General features: G+C 56.0%; 7 protein-coding genes and 1 non-coding gene across 8 annotated transcripts; 2 read left to right on the top strand and 6 right to left on the bottom strand.

The window, feature by feature from the left end:
- Window positions 1-441: 441 nt before the first annotated feature.
- B0H64DRAFT_54845 (uncharacterized protein) lies at window positions 442-1,708 on the bottom strand. Its single transcript, XM_062808419.1, has one exon. The coding sequence runs from the start codon at window positions 1,379-1,381 to the stop codon at window positions 692-694; it is 690 nt and encodes a 229-aa protein (XP_062654239.1). The 5' UTR covers window positions 1,382-1,708; the 3' UTR covers window positions 442-691.
- B0H64DRAFT_54865 (uncharacterized protein) lies at window positions 1,633-3,786 on the bottom strand. The gene is made up of 3 exons (XM_062808420.1): window positions 3,544-3,786; window positions 2,460-3,481; window positions 1,633-1,960 (listed from the first exon to the last, which is right to left on the bottom strand). Exons 1-3 carry the CDS (start codon window positions 3,601-3,603, stop codon window positions 1,885-1,887), a joined length of 1,158 nt encoding a protein of 385 aa, XP_062654238.1. The 5' UTR covers window positions 3,604-3,786; the 3' UTR covers window positions 1,633-1,884.
- A 1,288-nt stretch (window positions 3,787-5,074) lies between these two features.
- B0H64DRAFT_54788 (uncharacterized protein) lies at window positions 5,075-5,987 on the bottom strand. Its single transcript, XM_062808418.1, has one exon. The coding sequence runs from the start codon at window positions 5,678-5,680 to the stop codon at window positions 5,159-5,161; it is 522 nt and encodes a 173-aa protein (XP_062654237.1). The 5' UTR covers window positions 5,681-5,987; the 3' UTR covers window positions 5,075-5,158.
- A 500-nt stretch (window positions 5,988-6,487) lies between these two features.
- On the bottom strand, window positions 6,488-6,571 carry B0H64DRAFT_t171. The gene has a single exon. It is a non-coding gene; the product is annotated as a tRNA-Lys (tRNA).
- An 84-nt stretch (window positions 6,572-6,655) lies between these two features.
- On the top strand, window positions 6,656-7,193 carry B0H64DRAFT_378510 (uncharacterized protein; the record flags this gene model as incomplete). Its single annotated transcript, XM_062802590.1, has 3 exons — window positions 6,656-6,738; window positions 6,829-6,863; window positions 6,943-7,193. The coding sequence occupies 3 exons, from the start codon at window positions 6,656-6,658 to the stop codon at window positions 7,191-7,193; spliced, it is 369 nt and encodes a 122-aa protein (XP_062654236.1).
- A 1,527-nt stretch (window positions 7,194-8,720) lies between these two features.
- B0H64DRAFT_447013 (Rho GTPase activation protein) lies at window positions 8,721-11,218 on the bottom strand (the record flags this gene model as incomplete). Its single annotated transcript, XM_062806971.1, has 5 exons — window positions 8,721-8,881; window positions 8,955-10,548; window positions 10,601-10,849; window positions 10,967-11,040; window positions 11,098-11,218. The coding sequence occupies 5 exons, from the start codon at window positions 11,216-11,218 to the stop codon at window positions 8,721-8,723; spliced, it is 2,199 nt and encodes a 732-aa protein (XP_062654235.1).
- A 2,812-nt stretch (window positions 11,219-14,030) lies between these two features.
- Window positions 14,031-14,838, bottom strand: B0H64DRAFT_411955 (uncharacterized protein). Its single transcript, XM_062804889.1, has 2 exons — window positions 14,485-14,838; window positions 14,031-14,424 (listed from the first exon to the last, which is right to left on the bottom strand). Exons 1-2 carry the CDS (start codon window positions 14,561-14,563, stop codon window positions 14,063-14,065), a joined length of 441 nt encoding a protein of 146 aa, XP_062654234.1. The 5' UTR covers window positions 14,564-14,838; the 3' UTR covers window positions 14,031-14,062.
- Window positions 14,839-15,416: 578 nt separating this feature from the next.
- Window positions 15,417-16,323, top strand: B0H64DRAFT_54720 (uncharacterized protein). Its single transcript, XM_062808416.1, has one exon. It carries the CDS (start codon window positions 15,510-15,512, stop codon window positions 16,236-16,238), a length of 729 nt encoding a protein of 242 aa, XP_062654233.1. The 5' UTR covers window positions 15,417-15,509; the 3' UTR covers window positions 16,239-16,323.
- The last annotated feature ends 329 nt before the right edge of the window (window positions 16,324-16,652 follow it).

Here is a 16,652-nt window from a genome sequence, read left to right as displayed (position 1 = left end):
TCGTCATGGCACCCACGCCGTCCAGGAACGGCATTGTACATTGAAAGCCAGGAAGTAGTCTTCTGTGCAGACTTTCAATGCAGCAGGACACATCCGCCGGTCGGGTGCAGCATGACATAGCCAGTCCTTTGGTTTCCTTTGACCTTGCGGCTAGGACGCATATACCGCGTGGGCGGCTTGCAGCCCCCATGTCGTCGAGCTTGTCGGTTCTTTCACTCAAGCCCGGATCCTTCCCCGTCTGCGCCTCCCACGCCTGTTCACAACAGGCCCCGACTCACGAAGGTGAGCGCCGTTGAGGCCTCTACCAGTCCGTGTCGGCTGGAGTGGAACAGCCAATGGCCATTACCGGTAGAGGTCTTTGTTTGGGGACGAAGATTGTCTTTTTAAGACCGGCCGTTGAGGAAGGTCAAGCAAGACCTTCCCTAGTGGAGGATAATATAACACAATCATCTAGCTGAGGTCAGATACTGGACATGGGTATAGTCCATCATCATCATCATCATCATCATCATCAACATCGACGACACATTACCTGCCCATCGACTACAAACATCTTACTATTCACACCCGGCCCCCCTCAAACCCTACTACATACCACACCCAGCAGAGCTCATCCCCCCACCCCCCCTCCTCTCTCCCTCCTCTTTAACTCATCACCCACCACCTACCAACCAACGATGCCCCGGTCAGGCTACGATGTCTCCGGCTTCAGCAGCCCAGGTCCCATACCCCCCCGAGCCAGACATAACAACAACGACGGCTGGAAGCAAGACCGGGAGCGGGAAGGGTGGCGGAGGTGGAGGTGGGAGCGGAGGTGCTGGCGCTGGCGCTGGTGCGAGGGTGAAGGCGATTGCGCAACAAGGGGTCGGTACGTCTTCCCCCTCCGATGCTTGGTGGTTGTTGTTGGGGCTCGTTGCTGATGATGCGTGCGTGTCTTCGTTAGATGACAAAGATGGTTCAGAGGGCGAAGGGGAGATAGCGCGGTGTTTTCGAGGCGGGGAGGTCGGGGGTTGAGGTGGCTGGGTTGGATGACACTGTTGATGGGATGGTTGGGTGTGGTGGTCGGGGTTGGCTTGGGGGACCGGGTGCTTCCCCGGAGACAGGAGCCGCAGTTCAGGAGGGATCCATGTTGTCGGGGTGGGAGAGAAACACCAGGGATGGCATCGCCCATATGCTGAGGAGGAACGGTGATGGATGGCAATAGCTCTCGGATAGAATATCTAGAGAGGTAGGAGAGGGAAAGGGTCCGAGATAGGGGTAAGACCCTTATAAACGTTCGACAAAGAAACGTGTCATATTGCTCCCCCCCATTGCCACAGCACCAAAGGTTCGGGTCGTGACGTCTACAATCTGACGATGATTCACCGAAGGTATGTGCCATCACCTATAATGGTGGTGGAATGCTGCTCTCCTGCTTACCACCCTATCGATCAAATACGTAGCCTCCCATCCTCTTTTTCGCCGCATTTTTACTCCCAAACCCATTGAATACTCCGGCTTCCCCTTTCTCTCTCTTGTTCTCCATTCCGTTGCTCCAAAACCTAGCAAATACTCCGGCCTCTCTTTTCTTCCTACGTTGATGAAACTCCCTTTTCGTCTTTCGTATATCGATAAAACTTCCCTTTCTTGCATTAATAAAACCCCTTTCTCATGCCTTGATGAAACTCGTCTTCTTGCGTTGATGAAAGTGTCTGTTTTAGCCCCCAACAGAAGCATGTCCTTCTGTTGCTATTATCCCGACTTACACCCGACCGGTATTCTCACAACAAAGATTCCAGAACGTCCTCAACCGACCCTCGTGTTCGAACCACATCCCAACATGACACTTCACAGGACTAGTGATGTCGATTTAATTCCATTATTCATTACTCCTATGACTACTAATTAAACAGTTACCCGTTCGACGCCATTTTCATAAACCATACCGACCCCAACCCATACCAACTCCAGTCCATACCGACTCCAGCCCATGCCGACCGATGACCATACCGACCGATGACCGATGCCCGATGAAACACCAAGAAACGCTGCCAGATGAGACACCAAAAAAGCCAGAACCAAACAACCAAAGAAAATCGGAACCAAAAAGCAGAGTCCAATCTCGGTACTTTTCGCACAGTTTTCCCCGTTCCCCAAACTCCCCAGTAATTTTGACCCCCCTCCATCTCACCACACCACACCACACACCACACAGCATCTTCCAACTTCACACACCACACAGCATCTTCCAACTTCACACCTCGAACTTCACATCTTCCAACTTCACACCTCGAACTTCACACCTCGGACTTCACACCTCGACTCCCAACGCCGGGGCAGCATCCCCATCGAAGTTGAGCCAAGAAGTCCACAACTCGCTCGGCGTCTCGGCCGCGCCGTTAGCGTCGTTAGCAGGAGGGTTGGCGATGCCGGCTCCGTCAACGCCATCGGTGGCCGTCACGGTCAATGCCGATGCCGACAAGATATCCGGATCGATCAACGACAGGCCGTCGGAGGGGTGCTGCGCGGGTGTGTACGCGGGTGCCTGCGCGGGCTCGAAGGCCGGGAACCGGAACTCCTCCAGGGTCGACGGCAGCGACTGGTTGAGGAAGCGACAGAGTTCGTCGACGCCGCCACCGTTGCCGATATTGCACAGCCCGCGGAGCTCGCGCAGGTCGCGCTCGAGCACATCCTCGTCATCGAGATGCCCGCCATCGAAGTTGCCGCCATTGAGATTGGCGCCATTATGATTAACATTATACGAGAAATACAGCTCCTGCCCCTCGGAGCCATTCCCGCCGTACGCCGCCGCCGCCGCCGCCACCATACCGGCCGCCATGTGCGGGCTCTGGCCACGCACCTCCGGCGGGGACATGGAGTGCGGGGTGCGCAGGCCGGTGTGGAAGCCGTCTGCGCCGTGGGCGGACGGGGGCGGGGGGTACGGGACCGACCCGGCGGGCGAGGCGGACGCGATGGACGAGATGGGAGAGGGGGGATGGGCTGGGGTGTGGGCGTGGACTTGGGCCGGCCCGAGCATGGGCGCGAGTACGGGCGCGTGCTGCTGGAAATGCGGAGCGTAGCCGCCGCCCACGGCTGGCGAGAAGGGGTCGGAGTAGTTGCGCCGGTGGCTGTGGGGGTGGGGTCGGGACGGTTGCTGGTGTTGCTGCCCCTCTTGGGCGGCGACGCGGTCCGCGTTGAGCTGGATGCCGGGGAAGGCCCTGGCGAAGAGGGCATCGACCGCGTCGTAGTTGTCGATGGGGGGTTTGGAGGGGATTCCTACGGGACAGCTGGAACGACGGGGCTTCTGCTCCTCCTCCTCGCTCTCGTACTGCTCGTCGCCCATAACTGCTTGGGCCGTGACCTTGAGCCCCTTGCCGGTTCGAAGCTTGTGGCAGTCGGACGCTTTCCTCGCAGACTCCATGCGTTGTCCAAGGGGCCTGTCGGCCCTGCGCGAGGCGGCGATGTACGCGCGCTCCCTGTTCTCCTCATGGGTCCGAACAGTCTGTGTCGGGTGAGAGTGTTAGGGGAGGTCAGTGAAGAAGTGGGAGAAGAAGGTCCTGGTACCTTTTTGACCGGCTGCTCTGCCAGATCGCTGGCCGGCGACGGGGATAAGGGTCGTTTCATAACTCTGGAAATGGTGGTAGAAAAAGCTAGGCGCTGGGATAGCGGACAATATTCTTTATCTTCAGGTTCTAACCGAGATTCTCGCGAGAAGCTAGGTGTGTGCCCGGTACGGTAGGACGTTGTCAGTGTTGCAGCGATTGAGTGGTGATGTGAGTTCAAGATGGGCTTTGAATTCGGGTCGAAGAAGAAATGGCAGTGGAAAAGTCGGCAAACATCGGCAAACACCAGCAAACAAAGGGATGGGGGGGCGCTTTTGTATGAGAAGCCGGAACCTGGCTCTTTCCTCGGAGCTTAGGTAGCTTCTCTGAGCTTCTGCGGAAAAACCAGGGATGGACACTGCAAAAATGGGAGGGAAGCGGCCGATTGCATGTTAGGCACCCAGTTTCCATGTGAAAGTGATTGGAACAACAACTGTCCTCCCAATCCCCCGCTAGTTGCCGCTTTCCCGCTCTCTCACTGCTTCCCCAATCTATCGAAATGGGAGGTCGCGATCGGTAGGGGAGCGTTGCGATCTCGATCAACAAGCCCCGCCCTGTGCCCGTTACGTCAACCTGGGTCCTTTAGCGGGGTGAGGGTCCAGGCCTTCCCAAGCTGCCAAGCCCATCTGGGCACTTGGCCACAACCCACATGCCCAGGTAACACTTGCTTGCCTCCAGCTGCACGGCCTTCTACGGCCCTTCTGAAAGGTTGAAACTGTCCGGCGAGTTGGCAATTGTCGGATGAATCGGTCCCTCTGATGGATAGGACTTCCTTGTACATTCTCGAGCACCAAATGTACTATACTGGGTTTAATCAAGTTGAGAGGTTGACTTCGGACAGGTTGGGGGGTCGCATCGGACGCACGTTTACGCTAGACCTGCATCCCATAACCTCGCCCACCTCGCCCACATCGCCCGCCGATGGTTCTAGGCCCTTCCGGCACCTGCATGTCAGGCTCGGCGTTCACTCCGGCGCAGAAGCCCCTCAGAAGCACCGTTCCCTCAACCGCAGGAGAAGCTCCGGCCAACCGCCAATCCTCAGCTTGGAGCCACCGATCAAGCAGGGGATGGCACCCATTAACCAATTGGGTTATGACAGCTTTTCTACGTCATTCTGACGCTTGCAGGACCGCTTTCTCCCTTTGGCATGTCGTGAATTCGGTGAACTTGAACAAAGAACAGAATTGGGGCTCGGAATTGACCGGTCGACCCATCTCCCCCGCCCATCCTAACGGAAGTCGTCAAAGGTGGGGCAAACCGGTGTGCAGATGGGATCCCTGGCAAGCTGGCACGCCGACCACCCGCCCGAAAGTGGTGCCACTGTTGCTTGCGCTTAATGCACGGGGAGCCCGAAACTCGCTATGCGCAGTCGATGTGTATATAAGTGCTATAAACGCCCAGGAGAGCTAATGCAACCTGTAATTATAATCTGAACCCGTTATCTGAGTGCGCTACCCAGGCTAAAGATTCGGCCGAAACATCTCTCGACAGACCTAGCGCTGAGCGATGCGAGGCGGGGTCGAGAAGTTCGACACACCCATCGACAACCTCCTCGCCCTGTACGTCCCCCTGTGACGTCAGCGGGCACAGGACGGCTGCAGGAGCAAGAAGCAATTGAATGGAAAACTTGGAGGCTGCTCATAAATGAATATGCAGATGATCGAAGCTCTCTGTTCTCCGTGTCTCCGTCTTTTACCGGAGCTTTTCGCCCGGTCGCACGGGAGCATTGGGAGCGCATCGCCTTCGTCAAACGCCCCGCCTGCCCACCTCAGGTACCGACGAGCCAACCGTGCCAACCCGCTCTCTGGGATGCAGCTTCCAAGGATGCCCCGCTCTTTTGCTTGGTCGAATCTCCACCTTGACCAGAACAAACGGCAAGGTTGAGCATTCGCATTCCCTGACTTCCTGCCGACCTGTCCGAAGGATACCTGCAGCAAACCCAAACGAGCGATTGAGATCGAGCTAATCTTCCATGAAAATAGCAATTGTCGCGGATACGGCACGGCCATAGCTCCTGAGACGAATATCGACTCAATGAAAAAGAAAGTTGGGCAAACAACGTTAGAGTCCGGGCAGGCCAAGCTTCGTGGAATTCCCATGTCGGCCCCGCATGGGATTCCACCATGCAGTTGCCAAGTGCGCCGCGCGCTTGTTCGTTTACCTTACCCGAGGCCTTGCCGTTTTGGATGCCGCCAAGGCTTCCTCCACGGAGGACGTTGGAGGCATGTTTGGCAATCTCGATGCCCAAACTTGGTCAGCGACTGAAATCAGTGAATATCAATCACTTCTCTTCATGCTAAAACTCCAATGCTTAGACCCTCGTGACATCAAACAGATCAACGTGGTCCGCCGATCCTCACAACCCTTCAACCACAAAGCACTGTTTCAAACGTCATCCGCCCTGTTCCGTGGTTATACAACAACAGCCTCAGTGACGTGACGGGGTTGCTGATGGAGGGTCGTCCCGCCATGTCGGAACAGCCGCAAAAGTTCCTAACTTTCCGAGACACGCCCGATGATGCTACCTAATGTACATGCGGCACTCCGTTCACGACAACAAAAATTCGATCTCGATGTCCAGGGCACAGCGTGACCTCATCGGCCCCTTGTCAGCGCAGATGCGTGTCTCACAGCCGCGAGATAAGGGACGCAGATCGTTCCTTACAGAGGTGGTACTTTGTGCCGTTGAGTGTTTTCCTGGCCCCTCTACACGTGGCCATTACACAACTTCCAAGTTGATAAACACGAAACGTTCACAGTGTATAAGGCCTACCCTAACCCTGGCATGCCAACCTCACCGGCCCCTCCGCCTCTGCAAGCAAAAAAGATGACTCCACACCACCATCGCACAACACATTTAATCAAGGAAAAAAACGCAAAAAGAGAGGCATCGCTGCCGGGGATTGAGCCCGACGTGGGGGTCGAACCCACAACCTTGAGATGTGTTGAGATATAAGAGTCTCACGCTCTACCGATTGAGCTAGCCGGGCAGGCTAGATGTGTGTTGAAGAAACGTTGTCGGAGACCGGTTAATCAGGGGGAGCGAACCACCACCTCGGGGCGCCACCACCACCATGGCCTCCAAGGAGCGGTATCATTTCGCGTTCCTATTCCTAATTCAATTCTCGACTCCGTTTTCGATGCCGGTTTCAAGCATGTGAGAAAGGCAAAAAGAAGTCGAGTCACGCAGCTCGTCAGTGAGTCACACTGCCTTCACCCTGACATCATGAATGAAGACATTCCGAAGCGCTCCGGGCGCTAGCCTGAGGGGTAATGGAGCGAGTAAGTGAGACGGTCTGATAATGGCCGTGGTGACATGGATGGAAGAGTCTGAGAATGGGGTGATGTTTGCGGTGTTGAGACAGATGGGACCGTCGGTTCGAACGGCGTCCCCCGAGTCATCGGCCCGTCCTGGGATCGTACGATGGCAACTCCAGCACTAACCCATCGTGCTCGATCGAAGCCGGCACGCATGCCGAGGAGGAACCCGAAACAATCCCCATCACCTGTGCAGCATACATGAGCACGCACACATGCGATGCAGCACGGCGACACCGTGGCAACCAACCAACGGCGGCCGGCTCCAACTCCACGGGGGGCGACCGGGTGTAACTGGCCGTAGCCGAGATCCGTGAGCGTCGCAGCCGCCCAGCCAGCGAGACAACATTTCGTTCGACGACCAAACACCTCGCGGGTTTGGGTCACCGAGACCCGCCGTACCACAAACGGTATCCCGAGAGCCACAAACAGAATAACTAATGGATGGATGGTATCTAGGTATCTATCATTCTCCTTATCTGTAGACTACCTCCAAGACCCCGACAAGAATGGTATCAATAAACAACGTCCAGTCAACGAGCCACACAACGGCCATAGCAGCATCATCATAACAAGCCAAAAAAAAAAGAGACAGAAGCAAATCCATCATACAGCACAGAGAAAAAAGAGCAAGACATATCTCATCGCACCAAGACCAGTAGCCATAAGAAGACCACACGACGAGGGACAGGACACAAGCAAAGGAACACCCCCGCAAAAACGACACCGTTAACGTTAGCCCCCGAGAGATAAGACACACAAAACACAGCGGGCCGCCCCGGACCAGCCGAAAAATCCGCACCTGCCTGCCTGCCTTGCCTGCAATTACACGATCCCCCCCAAGCCCAAAACCACCATAATAAAGCCCTTATCGTATCACATTCCCAACCCCGCTATCCCCGGCCGTAGCTAACAGTAACCCTCCCTCCCGCCCGCGCTCGTCCTCGCTTTCACCTCCCGGCCCTCCTCATTATTATCGCACGGCCAACCCGACAACTCCTTCCACTCCATCCGTCCGTCCGTCCCTCCCCGTCGCAACTAACCAAGCGACCAGACATCCACTCCCCTTCACCCCCTACCCACCAACGCCCCTCACCTCCTTTAAGGTGCTCCCATTCGTTGCATTCCATTAATCAGGATAGTGGAGAAAGAGATTCCTGGTATGACATCCATCCCGTCCCATGGGACGAGGGAATTCGAAGCCGTAAAGCAGACGCGGCGGATAAACATGCCGATGGCGAGAACGGTGATGATACAGTCAGACCGATAAGCAAACGTCCCGCAGTCTGAAAAGTTTCGAGTTTTTCTTCCTCGTCCCGTATTTTCGTCGGTAACAGATCCGAGCTGAGTGAGGCCAGACCAGAAACGAAACGCAGCCGGCGAGGGAGGGAAAAAAAAAAGGAAAAAGGTAACGAAAAGAGAAAAGCAGGGCAAAAAAAACAAAACAAACAAGCAGGCGACAGTGGTATCAAGGAGGTGCCGTACCGTGCAAGGGCGGCACGCGGCGCAACAATAACATCAAGAGGACGGCCCAGATCCAACCAAAAAAAAAAAAAAAAAAGAGACCATCCTCCCCCATGCCCCCTTCCCTTCCAACCAACCAAACCACCCAACCCACCTTGCCGACCGACCCCTTGGGAAAATGAAAGAGGAAGAAAAAAGAAAACGCCAATTAAACGAGGCAGGCTAAAGCCCTCGCGCTGCCTTATCCCCAAGCCAAGTCGTCATTAACGAAACTACCTACTGCGTCGGGGTCGTGACACAGTCGAAGCGGTAGTAGCAGCAGTAGTAGTGGTCAAGCCGCGGGGAACGACGGGCTCCCTACCACCCCTTCTTCCGGGCAAACCGCTTGTTGAGCAGCGCGAGGACCTTGGGCACGTTGAACTGCACGTACTCGAGGTCGAGGTCGTCCTGGTTGTCCTTTTGCATCTCGAGGAGATCGTCCAGTTTGAGGTCGAGCTCGAGCAGGCCACGGTTGCGTCCTACGTATACGCTGTTAGCAAACTGGTCGAAATACACCACGATATGAAAACAGAAAGCAGAGCGGCGACTTACCCTTGTAGTGTAGTGAGATGACAAACGTCCCCGGCAACGGGCTCGTGAAGTTGAAGTAGATGTTGGCCCGCCGGTTGTCGGGAACGTTGCTCTTCTGGATCACGCCCTCCTTCTCAAGCTGCTGGTGCGTGAACTTGTACGGGCCCAGTACCTGCTGCTTCTGCTGCTTGCGGCGCACGCCTTCGCTCTGGCCGCGCACGTTGTGCAGGTAGTTCTTGTACGTCTCGAGTTGGCCGACCAGGTATGAGTTGTGGTCACGGATGGTCTTGTACACCTCGTCGAGCTTCTGTGTCTCGGTTAACACGCCCTCCTTGAGCGAGCCGAGGTGCTGCAGCTCTTGTTCGACTTCATCCCGCAGGAGGCTGAAGCCGTCGCTCTTATCGACGACCCGAAGCTCCTGCAGCTGGCTGAGCAACTCCATCGCCCGGATACCTTTGCGCACCATGACGGCATCGTTCTTGGATGTCGCCGCTGCGTCGGCAATGCGCTCGAGACGCAGCGGTCGCTTCGCCACCGACGACGTCGACGGAATTGTCCGCAAGATCTGCACGAAGATGGACTTGGCCTCCATGAAGTATACCTCCTCCTGGGTGATGTCTAGCGCAGCCGTAAGGTCGTCGATAGCCGTCTCCCACTTGCTGTACAACGGCAGATTGACCACCTTGTTCTCCTTCCGCGGCACCTGGGGCGGTGCACCGGCCAACTCCGCCATGATAATAGCAAGGTGTGAGTTCTCGTCCTTACAGAGCTCCCCAGTGTGCTTCTCAATCAAGGAGTGCATGGCATAGATTTCGTTGAGGGTGATGGACAGCTCAAGGTCCTTCTTGGAGAGAGCGACGTAGTTGTCCATCTCGAGGCTCTCGTAGAAGTCCTGCACCTCGCACAAATCGAGCATGAACTTGTTAACCCGGTCCTTGTTCTGGTGGATGAAGGGCTGCAGCTTGGCCATGTACGGCTCCTTGGCGTACGACGGCTTGTTGGCCAAGTTCTGCAACATCTTGGCGATGAGCGTCAGTGTCCTCCTCGGACGGTCAGCCGGAGTCCCGTCGATGAGCATGTACGACTTTGGCGTGACGATGGCCGGGTTGATGAAGCGGAGGAAAAAGAAGCCGCCGATCAGCGTGCAAATGATTTGATCGTTCGCATCAGGGTATTTCCTCTTGGTTAGGCTGCGAATCTGCTTGCAGATCCACCGGATACCGTAGGGCGCCTCCTCCAGGCCTTCGATGATGGTCGCCAGGAACCCGTTGGCGATTTCCGTGAGCATCGTCAGCCGCGGCTCAATGATGGCTTGGACCTGGGGGTTCTCGGCCGCCTGCTCTTGCGTAATGCCCTTGGGCAACGACGCGGGCAGACTCCCGGTATCCTGCTCGATCTGCTCGATCATACGCTCGTAAACCTTGAGGGGGTTGATCTCCAAGTCCAGGTCCTTGAGCTCGATCAGGCTGTTGATCCTGTTGGCTAGCACCGACTTCAAGAAGCTTTGGCCGGGTCCTCTCCTCGTGTATGTTGTCATCATCCGCGAAACGGGGGTGTTGGCGCGCAGAAGCGACGAGTACTCAGGAGTGTTGTCGAACTGGTATGTGAGAACGGACTGTGGTAGAGTGTCAGCAAGGGTAGCGCTACGCGAGCCGAAGGCTGCATACCTGAAACATGGTCAACAACAGATGCTCTTCACGACTCTCGTACTGATTCCCGTAGATGGTGAACATGACGGTCTGGAGCAGCGAATCGATCTCCGACATGGAAACCAGCCGGCAGAGATGGGCGATGTGTCTAGGTTCCGACTGCAGCAGGAACATCAAGTTCCCATATTTTTGTGTCCTATCGTCATTGGGGAAAGCACCCTCCGGCATCTCAGTGGCGTCTTCGAGATGACTTGCGACTTCGTTTTGCTGTCGAGTTTTGTCAATATGAGAGAACACAATGCACCAAAAGTGGCCGGACATACCTCTTCCAGAGCCATCCGATTCTGGATCAGGAGGGCGATGCGGGAGTCGAGGGTAACGAACATCCTTTTCGAGAACGAAGTTTTTCTTAGATTGCGACGAGATCTTGGACTTCAAATCCCGCAAAACCTTTTGTGCTGTAATACGGTCAACGTGCTGCCCGCCATCGACCCGCGCCGTGTATCAAAACGCACCTTTGGCGAGTTCGTCCTCAATGACCAGGTCGGACTCATTAGCCGACATAGACATGTACAAGGCGGACATGGAGTACCGCTTTGACTGGCGGGCGGACCGCGATCCATCGTAGGAGGACATGGTGTTCTGGCGGGATATGGGTTGAAACGAAGAAGACGAAGCGGTTGAGGCCCGGGAAGGTGTCTGCAACATGACAGACATGTTGGCAGGTGTGCCGTCGGGGGCGATCAGAGATGGTCAGGCTGCCAGGCCCGAAGCCTCTTCGAGGTGGAAGTGGCAGAAATTCGGTAGCTACCAAGGGACGCGACCGTGTTCTTTGATGTCGAGAGCGTTCTTATAAGGTGCGACGTGCGGGAGAATAGGGATGGGCTCGTCGAGGACCAGGTTGTCGCTGCTCAACACGTCGGAAGGAAGCTTTGACAGTCGCTGTTTGAGCGGTACTGCCTATGCGCGCCAATTGATTCGGGAGAGCTCGGGGATTGTCCGGTATTAAATTCGGGAGGTGAGCGATAAGTTCGGATAGGGATGGATGTTGGAGAGAGGAATTGGTCGAAAACACCAGATGATCGGAGGCTTTGTTCGCGCTCTCGGCTGGAGTGGTTCGTGCTCGGCCCAACAAGGGGGTCTCGGTGCCTGTCAGTGGGGCAGGACGAGCGCCACAAAGGGGAGGAACGTGGGAGCGAAGAGAGGAGAGAGGCCAAGACGGAGAGAAGAACGTTTGCCTCTCCAAAGAGTAAAAAAAAATGCCGGGTTGGAATGTGTCGCGCAGATGAGAGGGGTATGCTCCCAAGTGCCTGATTAAGTGCAGTCTTGGTGTGTGTCGTTGGCTGCAAGAGTTGGTGAGGGAGGGTGGTTAACGGATGAACGACGGGAGTGCGAACTCTGCGTGTCTCGACGCTCGGGCGGGCGTGGGAGGGCGGCTCGTGGGTGGGTGGGTGCGTATCAGGGGTGTGGTGGGCCCTCTGCAAAACTTCCGGTTGGGGTGAACCTGGAAGCGCACTGTGCACGCAATACCGATACGACTGTTGTCCGCCGCGGTAAATTGGGGGTTGCTGCTTTATGACGGAGAGTCAAGTAATGGAATTGGGGGTAATTGAGAAAGCGATTTCAAATCGGCTCGTTTGGCCCGGAAGCTGTGTGGCTGGCGTAGAATGGATGGAGATTTGATTTTTTGAAATCGGTACATGCCACACGGGCTTTGTCCAAAGGGAGAAACTGAAATCCGAGCCAGTTGCGGGTGCCGGCATATTACCTGGACGCCCATCCCAAGGGTCAGGTCAAACAGTGGTGAGGCCGAGAAAAAAACTCCAGCCACAACAAAGTAATTCGCTCAATAGCAGAATTAGAAGACAAGAACAATAGAATCGATAATTGCGAGAAGGTGGGGGCTTCGTGTTGCAAAGCTTGCTCGTTACCTTGCCTCGATCACGCTCCTTGGCTGACTTGGGCGAGCCTTTTGGCACTCTTCATCGTTCCTCCTCCTTACTCGATCGGGTTACTTCTTTCTTACCTTCCAGCTGGGATTACGGTTCATGTATTGTTGCTTCTTAGTCTAGTCCTTTTCCTTCTCGTTGGTCGTCTCATATCAGACTCCTTCTCCCTTTTTCCCTTCTTGACTTTGGTGCTTGTCAAGCAGTCGGGTTGTGTGTGTCTCCCCCAAACAGGGACTCGTCCATATTGGCGAGGTGAGCCCTGGGACCTGCATGACAAAACGGGGAATGGGACGCCAAGACAAACGGTTCGGCGCTAGGCACAGTGTGAGCGGGGAGTGAAGCGTCCCTGTCCTAAGTGGACCGTTCGTCCGTGGAAGAAAGAGGCAAAAGCCAAAGAAGGCAGTCGAGGACGAAAGCCTGATTGATGTTTGAATCCTGGGGGGAAACAAGGCCGGAAACGAGATGAAATTGAACCGCGAGTGGGACAAGGAAAGCGGGAAGGGATTTGAATACTTTTCATGTCAGTAAACGACCACAGACAACGGCCGTGTTTCAACTCAAACAGCCCAGCTTTCGGTCCTTGGCATCAGCCCCTCCTGCTTTTCAAGATCGGATTCGTGGAGCAGCTGGCGGAAAAAGAATGTCAAAACTATTTTTGAGCAGGAGCCGCGATACCAAGTATGTACTCGTCAATATTACCACGCCGGCTCGAAGAACTCCTCCTCACTTGCCCAGAAACAGGAGGGACAAGAGGAGCAGCTGGCTCGTCGGAGCATCCCCCATCCAGGTCATCCCATGCCGCGCCATCACGGGCCCCATCAGCCATCGGCACGAGTAAGTTACCAGCATTAGCGCTGCTCGGCTCCCACGGGATGCCCAGGATCTCTCTTTGATCAACCTGCTCAACGGCGGCCTTCCCGGGACAAAGGGCGTTCAATCAGGGAACGGCGTGCTGGATTGGGCCTGAGTCCCTGACTAGCAATGCAACAAGAGGAATCGAGGTGGTGTTTCGGGACCTTGCGGGAAGGGGCAAAGCCATGTGAGAGCTGCCGAATGGAGACAGCCGGATGGAGTCACCAATCCATGTGACAGGGGAAGGTGCGCGACGATTGGACAAGCCGGGAGACCCCCGACCCTCCCACAGTCGAACCTGCCAGGGGCAATGTCTTGCCCCTCCATTCGTTGTTCCAGCCTCCGAACCGAAGGCGTTGAAGAAGAGGGTGGGTGTGCCGGGTCAGCAATGCGCGGCTGTGACGGTCCGACTTGGGTTGCAAGAATCCAACAGTCCCGATAAACATCAAGGCACTTGCTATATTAGCGGGCGGCTCGGGCGCGTCGCGGCAGCGGCAAATCGACCGGCAGGACCCCTCCTATTTCGGGCCAGGAAAATGGATGTGATGCAAGTTGAGGGCTCACACCCCGCAGTGGATTCCGAACCACTTCACAGGGGCTCTAGCGGGGAACCTGCACCTTGTAGGGCAATTTATCTGTGGGGGACTCATCTTACCTTTTACATACCACCCATCACTTATCAGTAACAAACGGCGACGGCTTCGCCCGAAAACAAAGCATGAGGCCGGAAACCAGACTGAGAAGCCCTTGCGGTTGCTCCTGCAGATTGCCGATAAAAACAAAATTGTTTCTTCGCTCGGGCCGCCCGGGTTGGAACGAAGCGCGATGCGTGCAGCCGGAACACGGGCTGGGTGAGCATGATGTGCCAAGTTCGGCTGAGCAAAGCAAATGTCTCGTATGTTTCTCTCGAACCGGCCCCAGATCGGCGGTTTCTACTTATAGATGAGGCATGTGGATCGGATGAATGGCGGTCGATGCGATAAGTTTGCATCTCAGCCTGGGGAGAAGCAAAGTTGGGAATGGCTCGAATGGCTCGAATAGGTGAGTTCGTACTGCCGGTATGTCGAATCTCACGGACTAAAAAGCAATCCAATCACACAGTAACTATCAACACAAACTGTGGAGCCAGGAAGCACGATTCGGCAACGAGACAATGCGACAGCGCGGCTGTTGGACTCATCTCGTGCTCATCCCTCGGGCCTTGGGCTCGTATGAACTTTTGTGTGCATGGACAGTGTCAGACAGTCAGACAGTCAGACCTGGACGGCACAAGATGTGGCAGCGCAGACACAGAAAAAACCAAACATGGGGAAGGCCCTGCGTTGGAACCAAGCTTCATTGGCCAGCCACGGCATCATCACACGGCCCAGGGCTGCAGGTGCGGGCGTCGACAAGCACACGGGCATCGGCTTTGCTCAACAAGCCAATCATGCTTCACAGCCCCCTCAACCCCCGTCATCCTTTCCAGAGCGCCGGGACGGGAAACGCAGCATCAGGCACGATCGCCATTCTAACCGTCGGCATCACGCCATTTGTCGAGCCTCGCCTGGGCGCGGGAATGAGAGACAATATTCACACTCAAAGCCGGGCTTCATATTATCACTGGTTCACGGCTCAGAACAGCGAGCGTGCATGACGGCTCGGACATGAGGACGGACGAAGACGCTGCCGCAGTCCCGAAACGTTGGGACATGGAGTTACGTATGCAGGTCTCTACCACCGCAGCTGTCAAAATGGTCCTCAGTCGCACCACCGGCTGTGGTGCCAATGAGGTACAGAGATTCTGTAACCTGCGCCCAAGCACAACTTCCGCCCCGGCGGGTGTGGTCGCACCACCTCTCCTCTTACGTTCCTCGACGATTTTATTTTCGTGCGAGTCAGCTCGTGGATGGTGGTCGTCGAAAACGGACTTTGCAGCCTTTACAAGAGGTTGGCTATGAGCGTCATGTCTGAAACTCGCCGCAATTTGACAATTATTGCTCTCATGCTAAAACCGCACATGCGGCCGCTGCGCCCGGGGAAAACGGGCGAACAGCCGGAGCCGGCAACCTCGACGCCCTCGAGGAAGGGATGCCAACCCTTTGCCTCCCTCAACTTGGAGCCACTTGGAGCCACTCTAGAGCCCGATGGTCATCAGGAAACGGACGCAAGCTCGAGTGACAAACCACGGCCGTTGCAGATATGATCAGGTCCAAGGCCCCGGGGCCCGGCACCGCTCCCTCACTAGCTATGCCCTCGGCGGCGCCATCGATGTCAATTCCGACCCCAGCCGTCCAACCCACTCTCGCTCTCCTTCCTCAGCGACGCGTCATGATCCACACCCAATTTCGCCCGGTAAAATCCTCGTCAATCCGCCCACACCCTTCCACAACCCGGGCTCGAATCGCAGCACCCGGGTCCGGTCGCCAATGACAGCGGCCACGGCATCCCGATGCAACACAGGGAGCCGATCGGCCTTGGCACCGCTCCGTGCCGACTTCCGCTCCGCGACTCGGACCCGGGCGCCCCACTTTCGCCCCCTTCTCCAAATCCTGAGCTGCAGCCATGCCTCGGCAAACGGAAGGGGCGAGTGGAGCCCCACGAGGTTCATCCCCCCTTCCCTTGAGATGTTGCACCCTTCCTGCACGCTCCTGCACCGGGCGAGTTTTGTAATCAGCCCGAGAGCCCAGCCCATCCTGTTTTCCCGTCTGTTCGAGCCAAGCGCGGCATTGGCGAGCGTTTGTTGTTCGCTTGAGACGCGGGGAAGAACCAGCTCCCTGGCTCGCCTGCTGGTTCGAGAAGGGGCGGTCTGGACGCGTCCCTTCCAGAACAAGATCAGCTTGAGTAGGGACGTTTGTCGGTCCAAGTACGAATAGGTAGTTATATATTTTGGAGATCCTGATCCGGCGGTGGGTTATGCTCGGCGTGGAACTCGATTCCCGAAATTGAACTCCACTGCACACCCAAAACTGCCCGGTTCACTCGGCACGCTAATAGGGCTGACCGCCCCTCGCTCAAGAATGGCAGGTACGCTCAGTACGGTACATGCAGGTTGGCAGGATACCTTTCAGAGATAAAAGCGAAGGCGCGAGAGGGATCGGAATCGGGAGGGCCTACCCCGGAACGGAGACCCAACTTATGCTTTTCTCAACCCGACCGACCCCATTAACATCTACACCCGGCCTACCCCCGGTGCCCTGGTGGGAGACCCGCCCGACTAGCAAAACGGCTAATTGCCCAATCTGTCGCCATTAGAGTTTTTAACCTCACGATCCGTTACAAGCACACTT

This window comes from Chaetomium fimeti (assembly GCF_033439085.1).
Source record: "Chaetomium fimeti strain CBS 168.71 chromosome Unknown B0H64scaffold_12, whole genome shotgun sequence".
In the NCBI taxonomy this organism is placed as follows: domain Eukaryota; kingdom Fungi; phylum Ascomycota; class Sordariomycetes; order Sordariales; family Chaetomiaceae; genus Chaetomium; species Chaetomium fimeti.
This window is presented reverse-complemented; position numbering and strand designations above follow the sequence as displayed.